The sequence below is a fragment of the Dioscorea cayenensis genome, unplaced genomic scaffold (genome assembly GCF_009730915.1).
Source record: "Dioscorea cayenensis subsp. rotundata cultivar TDr96_F1 unplaced genomic scaffold, TDr96_F1_v2_PseudoChromosome.rev07_lg8_w22 25.fasta BLBR01000323.1, whole genome shotgun sequence".
Lineage (NCBI taxonomy): Eukaryota > Viridiplantae > Streptophyta > Magnoliopsida > Dioscoreales > Dioscoreaceae > Dioscorea > Dioscorea cayenensis.
The window spans coordinates 1-18,090 of NW_024086714.1; the positions used below are offsets into that span (position 1 = coordinate 1).

An 18,090-nucleotide genomic window follows, 5' to 3' on the forward strand; every position below is an offset into this window, starting at 1 on the left:
TAATGAAGTATATATATAGTTTTAAATTACAGCTTTATTTTTTATGTGTAAGTTTTGAGGTGTTTGTTTATTAGGCAGGTGTGTTTCGAAATGTAAAAGAGAAAACGGTGGAGGACGGCGAGGAGGAGAATGGGGTGGAGAAGAGTAGTAGTGAGAACAATGGAGGTGCATGGCAGTCAGAAGATGATGTTGTAGAAGTTGATGAAGATGGAGAGGTTGGCAATGGCAAAAAGAGGAAAAAGTATCACAGGCATACAGCTGACCAAATTAGAGTTATGGAAGGGTGAGTTCATTTTTATATTTATTTATTTATTTATTTATTTTGATAGTTGATTGGCTTAAAAATAATAATTAAGAGGCTGGATATGTATATATATATATATATATGGTCTACGTAATTGGAATTTCATTCTCTTCCTAAGTTAAAAGACTGGGACACCAATCCTACCCATGGCATGTCCACATTTTAAATTTAAAAATGAATAAGCCATGATCACAATTGGTAGAAAAAATAATATAAAAACGAGAAGAGCAAAAACAAGTACAGATATATAGCTAAAACATTATAGCATGAAGATTTATGACGGAACAAAATATCATACTTGATCTCCATATAGCCATATATACAATATTATGCACATATATATATATATGGATTTTTTGTATATATTTTTAAATATAAATTTTGTTTTAATAATATTGTTAAATATGAAAATTATTTTTTATTAACATTATAATCAACGGCATACAAGTTATTAAAAAATGGCTTTAATTTTGCCCAAGTATAATTACAATAATTATAATTTTGCTTTGAAAAAAGACATGTTTTTCAAAAGTTTTTTGAAAAATTAAACCTTTTATCAAAATAATAATAATAATAATTAAACCTACAAAATGACAAATCCACCATTTTATAATAAAGATATTTTAATTTTAAAAGGATTACATAAAGTGATGAAAGATGATTAGATAATTAAATGTATGTATTAATGTTTAATTGATACAAATTATTAGGTTATTCAAGGATTCGCCTCATCCAGATGAAAAGCAAAGGGAACAACTAAGCAAGCAATTAGGACTTGCTCCAAGACAAGTCAAGTTCTGGTTTCAAAACAGACGCACTCAAATCAAGGTATATTTATATAAAAATTGAGAACAATATTTATATATATATATATATATATATAAGAATTCAGGGAGAGATTTGATAGGAATCAAATAATAGAATTTCTCAAATATCAAAATGATAATAATGAAGTGGAGAATCCTTTAAAAATCAAAGTAATGGTAATAAAGTTTCTCTCTCACATGGTGTATATAAAAAAGAATGCTCACATAATCTATGCAAATAAACAATTATAAATAAAAATTAAAATAAAAACTAATCAAGTATTTACTGAAACTATTACAATTTTTATTATTGCAATAGAATTCTTCAATATTAATAAATTTTAACATCATGTACTACAAAAATAAAAATAAATACCAACAAAAGTCTAGAATGAATCAAAATTGAAACCGTTATAATTAAAAAGTATTGATATAGCCTGTGTTTATTATCTTTTATTTTGATAAAATGCTTATTTTTAAATTGTCCAATACCTTCTATTAATCTTTTAATTATTACATGGTTTGTCTATTTTATTATTTTTTTTAAAATAGTTTTTATACACAACAACTAGTTGCAATCACAAATTCAACTTAAATTTCAGTTTCCTTTGTTGAGGATTGTTGGGGAGAATTGGGTGGAACCACATTTATTCGTAGGTCCCCCTGAATGGGGGCTGACCCAACAACCATGATGAAAATGAGAAGGTAACAATCTTTGGTTAGGATTGTCTCAGGCACTGCAAGAGAGGCATGAAAATTCGCTACTGAAGACAGAAATGGAGAAACTACAAGAGGAAAACAAGTCCTTGAGGGAGATGATAAAGAAAGCTTGTTGTCCTAACTGTGGCTTGGCAATCTCTAGTAAAGACACGGTAATGACCTCTGAAGAACAACAACTTCGTATCGAGAATGCTCGGCTTAAAGCAGAGGTTAGTAATGATTAATAAAATAATTAATATTTAATATTACTAAATTTTGAGTTTCAGTTCAATCATTAGCAAATTCGATTATAGCCTGTTTTGCTTGTTGTATATGTAGAGTTTAGTTTTTCGAATGTTGTAGATAGGGAAGTTGAGAAGAACTGACAGAAGTAAAGAACGGAACTCCGAGACATAGCTTATCGATGATGGCAAGTGCTGATGAAATAGTGAACCCGATTTCAATGGATTGCCATAGTGGTTTCTTTGGACTAGAGAAATCGATGATGTTGGAGACCCTTGAACATGCACTTGAAGAACTCATTAAGATGGCCACATTACAGGTATATATATATATATATATATTTAATTTTTTAGTATATCATAAGAGTATATGTTTTTAAGCATTTACATGCATGCCTAGTATTGTGTTTGTCTGAATAGTCTATTTGTGATCTTTTGATTCTTAATACAACACAAGGAGCCAATGTGGATCAGAAGCTTTGAAACAGGCAGGGAAATATTGAATTATGACGAGTACATTCAAGAATTTTCACCAAAAATTTCCAGTAATGGGAATGTAAGGAAGCGTATTGAGGCCTCTAGGGAATCAGGCATTGTCTTTTTGGACATCTCAAGTTTGCTCAAAGCTTTCATGGATGCGGTATGCATTTAATTATAAAAGGGATATACCAAATAAATCATTTAATTTGATAATAAATTGAATGATTATCAATCAAATGTTTATACCATTTCTTCCATGTTATTGATCATATTTTGGTTTTTTTTAAAGAAAAAATGGAAGGAGATGTTTCCATTCATGATCTCCAAAGCAGCTACAATGTACGTTATATTTAACGGAGAAAATGGCAATATTAACGGTTCCGCACAATTGGTGAGTTTTTCAATAAATATATATTCACTAGTTCATCATGCAGGAAAGTGAAAACTTAAGACGATGATTATTAACATTGGATTCGTTTTCAGATGTTTACAGAGCTTCAAATGGTCACACCAATGGTACCAACGAGAGAAATCTATTTTGTTCGGTATTGCAAGAAATTGAGCAACAATAGATGGGCCATTCTTGATGTGTCCATTGATGAAATTGAAGATAATATAGATGTTTCATTAATGAAATGTAGGAAAAGGCCCTCAGGCTGCATCATAGAGGAAAAACCTAATGGTCATTGCATGGTAATGTCCTAACCACTCCTCAAATCATGATTGAAAAATTGTAATAGAATAAGAATACGAAAAGGACTAGTCTAATATACTATTAATGTACATAATGATATACTAACATGCTATCAAAAATGAGAAATTTGTGGCTTATGGTTCTCAGGTGACATGGGTGGAGCACATGGAATGTCAAAAGGGCCCAATTCCATCAATTTATCGATCGATAATCAGCACAGGACTTGCATTTGGAGCTCATCATTGGATGGCAACACTTCAACTCCAATGTGAGAGGATTGTTTTCTTCATGGCAACCAATGTCCCAACAAAGGATTCTAATGGTTAGCAACAACTCACTTCACACATTGTTTCCTTGCTCTGCTATGATTTAGGAAAAATACATGTATACATCTATAAGAAAAACATGCATCTACCTAAAAAAGTCATAATTATGCATAAACCTTTTAAAACCTCCAAAATTGGTAGGGGCACATATGTTTTAAAAATGAATAGAAAGTATAGAAGAGATTAACAAATCAAAAAGAAGTTTTGAATGTAACAATAAAAAGAAAAGGACACAAAATATAATGTTCAGTGAGAGAGACTACATGCAAATGTTCAAGAATCTTGATTGATACAATGATTCTAGTATGTCAAGAACATAGATGAAATTTTATATTATTTAGTAGAGAAATTTTCTTGATAAAGATTTTCTTAGGAGTGTCCAATATTGCCGGAAGAAGGAGCATTCTAAAGCTAGCTCAACGGATGACTTCAAGTTTTTGTGAGGCCATTGGCTCATCTAAATGCCGATCATGGACTAAAGCATCAACTAAAAATCATGAAGAAATCTTCTATACATCTAGAAAGAACAACAACGAGCCTGGTGAGCCTCTTGGGTTAATCCTTTGTTCAGTTTCATCAACATGGTTGCCTATTTCTCCAACAACTCTATATAATTTCCTACGGGAAGACTCAAGAAGAGATGACGTAAGTTTTAAGTTTATTGTCTTATCTTCATATGTTACTCCTAAACTTAATGTGGGCAGGAATAAAAAATTTAAATGTTTATTTTGATTTCTAGTGGGATGTCATGCTATTTGGAGGTCCGACAAAAACCATAGCCAACATAGCAAAAGGACAAGACCATGGAAACATGGTCACTATACATGTAAGTTTTCTTCTCCAATCTTACAAGAAAACTTTGAGGAAATATATATATATATATATTATATAGGGTATAGATATAGATTATAAATTACAATTAGTAGGAATATTGAAGGATGAATGATATAAACGAATTTACTATATAGTCTTCTTTGATCTCCTCTTGCCTTGAAAAAAAAAACAATAGAGGAGAAAAATATAACTGTTAAGTAGGGAGCAGGGGCTCTTATATTGAAAATGCTAATTATTATAGACTTTATTCCAATCTAAAGAATTAGCATAACATGTGTAGTTGTTAGAAATATAGTAGATATTTATGAGTTCCTAAACCAAGATTTTTTGTTCCTTCAATAACTTAAATAGCTTTATCACACATCATTTTATTATCACACTTCATTTTATTATCACACTTCATTTTATCCTATTAATAAAAAAAAAAAGGAGGAATATCAACTTAGAAGAGTATTATTTATGCTAGATATATATTTACACAAAATCAGATTATGTGGTTTATATAAACACTACTCACTATTTCCAAAAATATAAAAGCAAACAAGTCATTATATAATCATAAATGAAAAACTACTACTAGTCTAGTGGCAATTCACCACAAAGTGTGCAAGGAGTCGGAGGTTGGAAACGTTATTCGTGCAATACTGTTCATCAATACTGTTCACACACTATACATTGAACCAAATTCTGTTAATTAGTGTTGTTTGCTAGTCTTAGTGTGGGTCTCTGTAGGACAAACAATGTTTTTGCCTTCTAAAATTGCATAACAAGAGAATTTATTTTTAAAAGTTGTTAAACATCTTAATTGATGTATCTTCATATTTGTTTATCTTTGTGACAACATTTGTCATTTTTCTCAAAATAAAAAAAAATGTCACAAATTGTGAAGTTGGTAGTGTTTGGTGGATAATAATAAGTCTTTGGATTTTTTTTTTAATAATTTTGTATTTTTTTTTTTCAAACAAGCACTATATCAACTTCATCATGGACGAGTTACAATAACTGATCCAAAATAATAAATAAGTACTCACGAAGGCTTTGAAAGACTAATGCAGGCAAGGAGTGAAGAGAATAATAGTAATCCGTGGGTTGTCCAGGACAGTTGCAAGAACTCCTTTGAGTTTATGATAGTCTACAGTCCTGTGGACGTTGCATGCATGCATGCGGTAATGAACGGTTGTGATTCAAACAACATTGCCATCTTGCCATGTGGCTTTTCCATAATCCCTGATAATATGGGAACAAGGCCTCTTGTTATCACTTCTAAGCCAGAGGAGAAAGCCATAGAAGAGGGATCATTGCTCACAATAGCCTTCCAAATGGTTGCTAGTTCTTCTCCCTCAATGGAGATGTCAATGGGTTCTCTTGAAACTATAAATAACCTTGTGTCATGCACTTTGGGTAACATTAAGGAAGCCATGAATTATGTGGATGAGTAATGGATGATTATTTATGTGTATGTTTAATTATTTGACTAATTATCTGTTTATTTTTAGATTAATTGGGATATATATGGTAGACTAGCAATTACCATAGTTTTCTCAATTTTTTTGTAAAGTTTGCAATGCATTCAAATTATTAACAAGGAATGTCTTACATTTGTAATTCACATGATAGCGGGAAGGAAGATAAAAAATCATTTATGAAGTAGCATTGTTATTGCACTACATTTCTAATTCTAAGGATAACTTTTGGCAACTGAAATTTAATTTACTTTTCACAGAACCCTCATTGTTTCTATTACCAAATATTCATATCTTCATTATATTTCATCAGATCTTCATTACATATAAATACACACACACACACACACATATATATATATATATATATAAACATATTCCAGCTTAAAATAATTCTAAATGAATGAAAAAAGAAAAGACTGGAGTAACATTAGGCATATATAAATGAGTGAATCACTGTATCTAATGCATATCTCTTGTATTAAAGAATTACCATATACATTTCTTATCATCCTTCGACAGCATGGCAATTCTCTCCAATGAACTTGAAGACTTAATTAATTATATCTCATTCTTTTAATCACTGCTTCAACCAGTTTGGCCAAATTATAGTAAACTTCACCTTTTCTCCTAATGCATTTAGCATGAAAAGAGAAGAAAGATGCATAAATTAATTAACAACAGATTAATAATATTGGCTAATTTTGGCTTATTCTTAACATGGTGTAGAATTTAGTTTTTTTTTTATATTTGAAAAAAAAATATTTATGAAATTACGTATGTTCTGCATTATTTAACAGAATGCGTAAATTGGGTTAAAATGAGGAAAATTTTACTGTTTTAATTTTTTAAGAAAAAGAAAATGAGAGAATCGCTACTGTTTTAATGTTTTAATTAAAAAAAATATGAAAACATGAGAGATTCTCCGATTTTCAATTTTTTAATTTTTTAATAAAAAATAGAAAACGGGAGAGCATATACCCTTTTTCTTTAAAAACTAAACTTCTTAACTGCAGCTCTCCCTGAGCTGTCGTTAAGAATTTTTATTTTTTAAAAATTATATTAAAAAAATAATAGTACATATATATATATATATATATATTTTTTTTTACGTTTTATTTTTATTAAAATACAAATCTCGAAAATATTAGAAAATATGATGGTCAAACCTGCACCGGTCAGAAATTATTACAAAGTCTGTCAGCTCAACTTGCACCGGTCAGTAATTATTACGAAATAGGATGATCAAACCTGCATTGGTCGGACGGTCTAACTTGCATTGGTCAGTAATTAGTACAAAGTAGGACGGTTAAACCTGCATAGTTAGTCAAACCTGCACCGGTTAGTAATTAGTATAAAGTAGGACGATCAAACCCTCACTAGTTAGTAATTAGTACAAAATAGGACAATCAAATATGCACGATTACTAATTAGTATAAAGTAGTACGATCAAACCTGCATCGGTCAGTAATTAGGATGATCAAACCTGCATTGGTCAATAATTAGGACGATCAAACATGCAATGATCATAAATGAAAATAGTCAAAATTCGAACTCCTTATATAAACCAACCTTAGTAGCCCATTTTCACTTTTGCATACTATTACTCTCTTTCAACGCACCCTTACTTCTTTTTCTTCTCGTCTTCAACAATGGTAGAAACTTCACTCGTTTTTGGTTTACTACAATGGTTCAATCACTGTAAGTGAAGACACAATTATATTTTCATTAGAGGATCAATCATATTTTTAAGTCGAAGACGACATCTCTTACAAAAACTTAAAGAGATCCATTAAAGAAAGCATTGAGAAGGCGGACAACCAAAACGTTTCAAGTATCAAATACTGGCTTCCAATTTATTCCAGATCCGGTAAGATTTGCTATCGATCAATCAAATTATGTAATGACTGAGATGTTCAAATGATGTTCGACTACCACAACAAAAATCCCAATATTGGCATTATTGAATTGTACACGAAGTTTAGCACTGCAACTTTCTAAGGTGCTTCTTCCCAACAATAAACCACCACAGATGACCCAAATTCAACGCAACATGGGACGGGAGAGGACCTCATCACCATGCCAAGGTAATGAACCTGAAAGGCTCTCTACGGAGTGGAGGACACAGATGATCCACCATCCAATATTGATTTCACTAATTCACAACATCCTGAAGGCGGAATGAGTTCTTTTCATGATGCTCATGAAACCCAATTCTATGGGTAAGGTCGATCTAGTGGAGGCGATGATGATGATGACAGTGACAACTTTGGGGAGGATAGTGAAGCAAGTATTGATGACATTCACTTAGAAAACCGCAATATCAAAAACGTCCTTATTCTCGACAATAATTTCACGATGGCGCCAATGGAGCTTCCAGCACATATGCGATTGATTTGGAAGCAATGTCCACACAATAATTCCCGGAGTACCCTTTATTGTATGTTGATACATTACGCGGAGCAACAAAAAATGAAGATTTGCATATAGGTATGCGATTTCGAAGCAAAGATGACAGTGAAGCAACGAAAAATGCAAGTCATACAATGATGGATGAAATTGGAGGGTTCGCGCATCCTACAGCAAGTGGAGGCAGCTTTGGGAAATTACAAAGTACACTGGGGCTCAAACGTGTGCATCAGCAATGATCTCATAGGATCATTCAAAGCTTGATTCAAACATGATTTGTTAGGAAATACAACTGCTAGTCCAACACCAGCCAAGCATTAATGTATCAGTTTTGATAGCGGAGATCAGAAAACCGATATGGATACACACCGATATATAGGAAAGTATGGACAGCTAAGCAAAAAGCGGGTGAAACAGAATTCGGTAATTGGGAGGAGTCCTACAATAAATTACCAAGATAGCTATCAGCGTTACAACAGTTCATTTCTGGGACAATAGTTGATCTTGAGACCCAACTAACATATGAAGGACCTTACCTAGTACGTGATACTCACATCTTTCATAGAGTTTTCTAGAGCTTTCTCGCATGTGTGGAGGCTTTCAAATATTGCAAACTAGTTATTCAAATAGATGGCAGACATATTTATGGTAAATACAAAGGTACTTTAATGTTGGCGGTCGCACAAGATGGTAATAAAAACATCCTGCTGATTACCTTTTCCATCGTGGAAGGAGAGACGCTAGCTGCATGGACTTTCTTCTTTCACAACTTGCGTTCCAGTGTAACACCACAAGAGGGAATATGGTTCATATCCGATCATCATGAATCTATCAAATCAGTATTTAGATCGCTTGGGCGTCAAATGAGTGCTCCATGTGAGTACCATGTTTACTTGCATCAGATATATCTTAGCCAATTTCATGCGCTATTTCAAAAACAAAGAAATGCAACAAATAGTTGTTAATATTAGCAAGTTACAAGTTTCATTTTTTTTCTTAATCTAATTCTTACATTGTTGTTAATTGTTGAAATTATCCTAACTTTATAGGTTGATTATTTGAGGTTATTCAAAAATCATTCAAGATTTTAACTACTGTTATGGGTTACTACGGGACAACAATGTAGAGGTGGCGAGATGGTTGGATAACATGCCGAGGGAGAAGTGGGCTCAAGCCTTCGATAAAGAAGGGTGAAGGTATGGTCACATGATAACCAACCTCGTAAAATGTGTTAATTCAGTGCTTAAGGGAATAAGAAACGTTCCCATAATAACTATGGTTAAGTTAATGTAATTTCCGACTTGCTGAGTTGTTTGTGAGGAAAGGTGTACAAGCGCAAAGCTTAGATCACATCAAACCTCATCTTCAATTTGACCGTGAAGAGAAAGTCTTTCATGGTGGATGAGATGTCACCCCTGCAATGTGGGGTTATAGCTAGAAGTTATCACATCAATCTAACAACGCATTGGTGCTACTGCGGTACTTTTTGGATGTTACATTTTCCATGTCGCCATGTCCTTGCAACATGCTTGCATATTCGACTACATTGAGAGAAATATGTTGACATCTTGTATAGGCTTCATTACAGTTTTTAATGTATATCGTAAAGAGTTTGAGCTAGTATCAAATAAGGGATATTGTAACCCTTATAATGGTAAACGTCTACATCCTGATGTTATGATAAGAAGACTGACAAGAGGATGACCAAAATCTAGAAGGATTCACAACAAGATGGATATTAGGGAAGGTGTGCAGCGAAAACATTGTGGTTTATATTGCAATGAAGGACAAAGTCATCGAAGTTATCCCAGCATAGCCTGTCCAAGTAGTCTATCGTAATGTAATCTAAATGTCTTCTTTGTTATAATGTTTTATGATTTAAGCTTTCCATATATTTATAACATGCAATGACTTATCATTAAAAACTTTGTTTAAGCCTATGAAGAAAAAAAATGCAAAAATATATAAAATATATAAAAATAAATAACTACACAATATAGAACACCAACAAAAAAATAGTAGACAACATTCTGCACACATAATAAAGGAAAACAACATCTAATACAATAGTCTTGTCTATCGTTTACATTGCCACCTCTTTGTAAAACATTGAGATGGATGGATATCTCTTTCAGGCAGTCCCCGTGGCCTAGGTCTTTGTTCTTGGTCGGTTGGCGGATCATCATCAGATGATTTGTCCGAATCGTGCATCGCTGAAGCTATGTTCAGGTTCACAACAAAGTACGAAAGCGTTTGGCGGTGATTCCTAGTCTTGTTGCCAAAATGGAGTTGAATGGCTAGATTGTCTGTGTTCCATAGGTGGGATGAGGTTGATACTCAAAGAAATTCCGCACAAAGTCCATCCCGAAATCAATTGAGTATTTTTTGGGCTCAATTGGAGGAAATCCATGGAGATGAGACGCTCGAGTAATGTTGATATCATCTGATAAGTGAAATGGCTGGTATCCCCTCTTGTTGTGGTTGATAAGGAATATTAGCCTCATCATGTTTGGCACAAGAACCATGCTAATAACGTCTTCTTATACGAGGACTCGATGGTGGTAAATCAACAACTATTGTAGGAAATGCTTCATAATATTCCACCGATATTGCGTTATTCTTGGCAAGAACATGAAGGGTAAGGCAACATGATGCCTTATCTCTCCAATATCCAATCCATCTCTTGTGCATCAGTGTCTAATCTGTGTTGATTCTACCACATAGATTATAATCATGGGTCGGTCTAATGCAAACTAGAGCAAGTGGAACACCTTGGGCAAAACCAAATTATCTTGTCACCCGGATCGGTTTGATGCAACTCAACAACTTCGAAGCAAATCAATAATGTAAATGCAGTCCACAAAGGTCTGTCAGCAAAAATGTCAAGCGGCACTTGTGCTATTATCTCGTTCGCATCGTAAGGCCGCCATATAAACTGTTCAAAGTTATTTACCAAATTATCAATGATTATTAATACCTAAAAGATATGCATGTATTTATCAATTTTTTTAACAACATTACCTGTTGCATCTCTAAGCGATCTAGTAACTTCTTGTATACCTTCACATTGTGCTTGTTGTTGCAACTATCGTCATCCACTTCAATGTGCACCCACCTAAAAAATGAGAAATGAATTACAATTTAATTTATTATGATTGAGTAGAAAATGAAGCATCAAATTTAATTTGTTCAAACCTACGGGCCAAAGAAATGGATACGATAGAACAAGTTTGAGGGGATATATTTGAAATCCTGTACCATACCCATGATTGAAATAATATCATTAATCCACTGATATTCTTCATATCCTTGTTGGAAACATGACATAAAGACCTGCACAGGGTTGCTAGATATGCTGAATACTAACTGTGCTTTCCTACTTATGTAAAATCCCTCAGAAGTGGTAACCACTTCAGATGAACCCTGTTCTGGGACATATCCAGCATGAGGACACAATCGATAAGCCTTAGGAGATAAGCAAGTGAATAACATTCTATCTCTCGTTGACTAGCATCATATGACAACATGCCAAATGTTTCCTCAAGCCACATTAGTGTTATACTCTGACCTTTTCTTTGCTCAGCCAGCGAGATCACTCCGAGAATCTTCACACAAACAACACTTCCTAAACCAGAAGTCTGCTCAGATAACTTCGTGGGCCATTAATAGGGCAAACCTAATAATAGCGTCACATCTCCTAACGTTATTGTTGTTTCACTGCATCTAAGGTGAAATGTGTGTGTTTCTGTCCGCCATCTCTCCATTAATGCGCTCACAAGAGTGGCATCAATTCATAAATTAGGAATTTGAGCCGCATGGTAGAATTTGTCTTCTCTTAAAAGGCCTATGATTTCAGGTGGATGCTCTACAACAGACACATGTCTACACCTTAGAACCCAATCAGGCTGTAAGAAGTTATAAACTAATCAATTTCATAATAAATAACACAAATAAAAAATAAAATAGGTTGACTTGAAAAATATAAGACACGAAAAAAATCATAAATCCAAACATATATCATCGAATAATTAAATATGATTGCACGCTCAACCATAAACATTGGTGTGTTATTTATATAATACATCATCTATCTAACCCTAAACCATAAACCTTAAACACTAAACCCTAATCCCAAATCCCTACATAGTTAACCGGAAAAACTAAACATTAAACACTAAAGAATAAACTCTTAACCCTAAACAATAAGATCTAAACCTTAAATAGGTAAAATATTTTAATATAAAAATAATATACAATTATTAATAAAAGATTAACCTAATAATATAGCAGGTTATCTAATCAAACATGCTTGGCCGCTAATGAGACAATTATTAATATGATTAATAATTATGACATAATACAATTATTAATAAAAAATTAACCTAATAATATAGTAGGTTATCTAAACAAACATGCTTCGACGCTAATATAACAATTATTAATACAATAATTAATTATGACATAATACAATTATTCATAAAAATTAGCCAAAAAATATAATGGGTTATCTAATTAAATATGCTTTGGGCACTAATAAGACAATTATTCATGTAATTAATAATTACGACATAATACAATTATTAATATAAACTAATGACTTAATACAATTATAAATAAAAAAAATTAACCTAATAATATAGTAGGTTATCTAAATAAAGATGCTTCGGCGCTAATGTAACAATTATTAATACAATAATTTAATATGGCATAATACACTTATTAATAAAAAAAATTAGCCTAAAGTTATATTGGGTTATCTAATTAAACATGCTTGGGGCGCTAATAAGACAATTATTAATACAATTAATAATTATTACATAATACAATTATTAATATATACTAATGACTTAATACAATTATTAATAAAAAAATAACCTAATAATATAGAAGGTTATCTAAGTATAAAAAAAAATTATCTATGTGGTCATTCTGTAATCTTAAGAACGCCATCCAAAATTATCAACAGAAATCCCGTACACATGTAAGTTTAAAATATCAAACAATTAGAAGTTGAAATACGATTAGAAGGGGAGAAAATGAGAATGAAGGGGAGGTGGTATGAAGTGGGAAGTGCCCTACTAACGGATATATATATATATATATATTTATATATATATATATGGTTGTAAGTGACCCTACTGACGGATATCTATATATATATTTAAAAAAAAGGAAAACTGGAGAGCATCTCCCACTTTCACCTTTTTTTTATTTTGTTTAAATGAAAATGGGAGATGCTCTCTAGTTTTCAAGTTTTCCAGTAAAAATGCATATTTTGGTAAATAATCTACAAAATGCATAATTTCATGAATATATATATATATTGCAATATTAAAAAAAAAGCTGCAGAATTCTCTATTTTGCATTTAAAAAATAGAGAAAAGAAATAAACTGCAATTAAAGTAGTAGAAGGAACTTCTTTATTAGAGGAGAATTTTACAATTTTATATATCAATCATAAATGGTACATAGTTATAGGTAAAATCCAGAAGGGTTAGGTGGAATAATAAACGGTTGGTGGCTATTTTTTACATTTCAATTTGCTTCTAAACCCATGGGCCGCTAGCATGCCTTGTTTCAGGGTGGCTAGAGATAATGTGAGTCATAAAGCCAAAATTTAAAATGTGGCATTTAATTATTTAAGAAAAAATAATTTGTTTGAATGGTTAACAGATACTTATTAATTATTTTACATGCTAACATGATCAATAATCATAAGGGATTTACCTGGTAAAAGATGTATAATTGAATAAATATTAAAGAGGAAAATTATTTATTAGTTCTTGCAACATTTCAAATATCCCCTGTAGTCCCTCTGACATTTCAATTTCCAAGACAGTGCCTCTTTTTTCAGTTTACTTATTTTTCAATCCCTGCAACTCATGCCATCAGTTTATTTTATTTTAAAAAAAAATCTAAATTTACCCCGTTTACGAAATGTACTTCCCATTTATCAAGTATATTTTTTTATTTAACATTGTGCGTTTACGTTTAACTACATAAGTTTTCGTTTAATATGTAATGTTTTTGTTTAATATTTATTTTTTTAATATTTAATATCTTAGTTTTTTGTTTGCTATTTTGTGTTTCTGTTTAAAAACACTGAGGGAATTTCAGTCAATGCTAGCTACTTTTCTGACAAAAGTACTGAAAAGTAAGCTGTCAGAGGGTGTCAGAAAACAAAGGAATTTTTTAGGGATATGAAATAGTCCAAGGAGTTTTTGATCAAGTGAGAAAGTTGGAGGGATGATATGAACAATTTACTAAATTAAAATTTTGATGAATGTACAATGTTCATGCATTTCATGTCATTTTGTACACTCATTCGGTATGTATTAGAACCATATTGTGCAATTCGATGCTAAATCTAGTGTATCTTACATTCTCAGGCTTAGGACAACACTTCAAGACGAGAGAGAACCAAAAGAAGCATTCTAGACCTTAAACGAAGGAGTTGGAGTTCTCTCGGCATTATTTAAATAAGGACAAGGCAATTGGGTGGCTTACTGACCGTAAGTAGTTTCCAGAGAACCTTGCGGGCATTCTTATGCCCATAAGGCGTGATTAAGAGCCAAATCAGAGAACCTTACGGGAAAAGCTTATGCCCGTAAGGACTATCCAGAGGAGTTTATGACCACAGCATACACTGTAAAGACAGTTGCAAGAAGCAACACAGTGAAGTTTACGGTCAAGCGCTTACGGTCGTAAACTGGACCATAACACAAACATAAGACCTTATAGACTGACTTACAACCATAAGTGGCTCCGTAAGGCTAGCGACTATCTTCTCCAGCCTTACATCCACGTCCTTACGCCCGTAAGAAGCTTATAAGCAATCGGGTATGAATAGAACTGATGAGGATTTTTAGGGCATTCAATTCTTTTCATTTGGGTGATTCTTGGAGGAAAAGTAAGGGAAGAATGGAGATGAATCTTCAGCACTCAAGGGGCTATTTGAAGGGAGATTTGGATCCTTATTTAAGGGGATTGGAGGTTGTAGCCTTCAAGCTCACCTTAGCGGTGTGAGTGGAAGCTTTCCTAGGGCTTATACGATGATCCTCCATCAAAGCGATTGAGAAGCGGTTTTCATGCTTTTCATGCCTCCTCCTATTGTTTATATCTTGAATGTTTGCCCTCCTTTAATGGAGGGCTAATTTGTAGATGTTTGGGCATAGTTGAACTCTAGGGTTTATTTCATTGGCATTGAATGTTGGATCTTTGATGCTTTAGTTTTTTTCTTAATTGCAATCATCTTTATTTAAGTCTCATTGCGTGTTTTCAATGAATGATTACTACTGTAGTGAGAGCCCCTAGTTTTCATACTTCTGATGTGCTTTGTGACAAGGAAAAAAAAAATTCCCACATAGCATAGACATAACGCAATTCGAGAAGATAGTGAGTACTCCTCCGTTTAGGGTACTTTGGGGACTTCATCTCCCGCAATCCTTTTGAATGAGTTAGTGATAATCTCCGTGCTCTTTGTAAGCATGTGGAGTGGATTTTAGGAGAAATCACACCTCTACTCATGTATTCAGATTAGGGATAATCTCTCTCTAATGGGAGATTATCTATTTTAGAGATTTCCATTAGCTGATAGTAAGGTTTCATAGAGTATTAATGTGATTGTATGGATGTGTGTATCAGCTCTGCACTTATTCAGCTACTCTTTGCCTCAGAAATTGGGGTTTAGTATAATTCTAGAAACTTTTTAGTTTAAATAGGATTGCATACTTAGAAAACCTTTATCCCGTACTTTATAACCCTTGACGAATGTTATGCTCGGACATAATTTCTTCACTCGATTTCCCTCCAGTTTCATTTTCGTATTTCTTGATTTTATTCTCTTGTTTTCCCACACACATTATTTTGTCACTTAGGCTATTTTTCAGAATTAGAACTATTACTAGTATTCGCTTTCTTCCCTATGGACCGACACTCTGCTTTACACACACTATTATTATGCGATCGATACCATACACTTGCATCCCTATCAAGTTTTTGGCTCAGTTGTCCAGGAAGATTAGTGATATTAGGAACATTTGAATTTCCATCACTTTAGTCATTTTTTTTTTTCTTATTTGTTTTACTTTTGTTCATCTTTAATTTTTTCTGATTCTTTTTCTTTTTGTTTGATATTAGTGTATGTCACCCAAAGGGCAAGGCAACAAGACTGGCATAACGCAAAAGGATTATATAAAGAGTGATTGGAACCAGATTAAGAATAGCTTTACTGAACAAGACAGAATCTTTAACAGTGAGTGTTGAGGGGTAGTAGTTGGATACCATGGCAAATCAAGAGAACCGACATAGTACCCTTTCAGATTACACTCGTCCCACTCTTGATGGCTCCCAGTTATAACAAACAACTTTGTGCTTAAGCCTACGTTTGTACAAATGGTCCAGAATTCAGTACAGTTCCATGGGCTACTGGACGAGGATCCTAATCGTCACATAGGAGGATTCCTCTAGGTATGTGATATGTTGAAGATTAACAATGTCTCTGACAACTTAATTAAACTTCGCTTATTCCCATTTCATTGAACGACCAAGTTGTGTTAAGTGATTACAGCTTATGCATACTTGGATATTGAAATTATTATTAGAGGCATGGGAGCGATTAAAAAATTTGTCAAGGAAATGCCCATATCACAATCTTCCTGAATGGATGGAAGTTTAGATTTTCCATCAAGGCCTCAATCAGAGTACTAGGTAGCGTATAGACTCATCAACGTGAGGATCGCTTGGCAGTAAGACCCCAGAGGCAGCTAAGTAGTTGATTAAAGAAATAGTCATAAACAATTATCAATGGAACTTAAGAGGCAAGTTAGTTGGAAATCTAGCCGGGATGATTGAGGTTAGTAAAGTTACATCACTAGCAACGTAGGTAGAAGCTTTGAGCCAAAAGATGGATAACTTGTCTACTCAGAAGCCGGCTACAGTTATGGCATGTGAAACATGTGGGGGAGGACATGCTTTGACAGATTGCTCTATAGTTAGACTTCATTAGTAGTTCCCTCCAGTAGTAAGAAAACCCTACAATGGCAAATATAATCTAGAATGGTGGAATCATCCAAATTTCTCTTTGGGAAATCAAGGACAACAGCAAAATCCCCGACCAGGATTTCCTCCTCACCGGCAAAATGATAGGAGACTCATATTGGAGGAAGTACTTACTTGATTTATTTAGAGCACAGATATTAAGTTTTAGTAGTCCAAAAACTGATTCTAGAGTATAGAGGCATCGGTGAAAAACTAGCAGGCTTCTCTTAAAAATCTAGAAAATCAGGTGGAGCAAATTACTAAATTGTTGTCTAAACATCCTCAAGGGAGTTTACCAAGTAATACTGAAGCCAACCCTCATGAACATCTCAAGGCTATCACTCTTCGGAGTGGTAATGAAGTGGGGGTAGATAGTGAAAAGGGTGATAGAAGAAAAAGGAACCAGAAATTGAGATTGTGGAGAGTATGACAAAGGAGAGAGAGACCACTCCATTTAATGAAAAGAGAACACCACAACCAGTGAAGGAGTATGTCCCTCACCTCCCATACCCATCAAGATTGAAGAATGATCACATGGACGAACAATTCAAGACATTTCTAGATCTATTGAAGCAATTGTACATTAATGTATTGTTTGTTAAAGCTCTCTCTCAAATGTTGAAGCACGCTAAGTTTCTCAAGGGTTTATGAATGAACAAGAGGAAATTTGAAGAGGTGTCATTGATTACATTGAGCGAGGGGATCTCAGCATTGCTTCAATACCAACTACCGATGAAGAAGAAAGATTCAAGGAGCTTTACTATTCCTTGTAACATTGGTGATTTGGTTAATGA

At 33.3% G+C, this 18,090-nt stretch overlaps 1 protein-coding gene across 1 annotated transcript; it reads left to right on the forward strand.

Annotated features, from left to right (window-relative positions):
* Positions 1–74: 74 nt before the first annotated feature.
* LOC120254049 (homeobox-leucine zipper protein GLABRA 2) lies at positions 75–5,996 on the forward strand (the record flags this gene model as incomplete). Its single annotated transcript, XM_039262198.1, has 11 exons — positions 75–283; positions 1,015–1,132; positions 1,845–2,043; positions 2,187–2,371; positions 2,509–2,691; positions 2,821–2,922; positions 3,015–3,224; positions 3,373–3,547; positions 3,925–4,196; positions 4,291–4,377; positions 5,441–5,996. Coding segments are annotated over 11 exons (2,124 nt in total), but the record flags the coding sequence as incomplete, so codon positions are not given.
* Between the last annotated feature and the right edge of the window lie 12,094 nt (positions 5,997–18,090).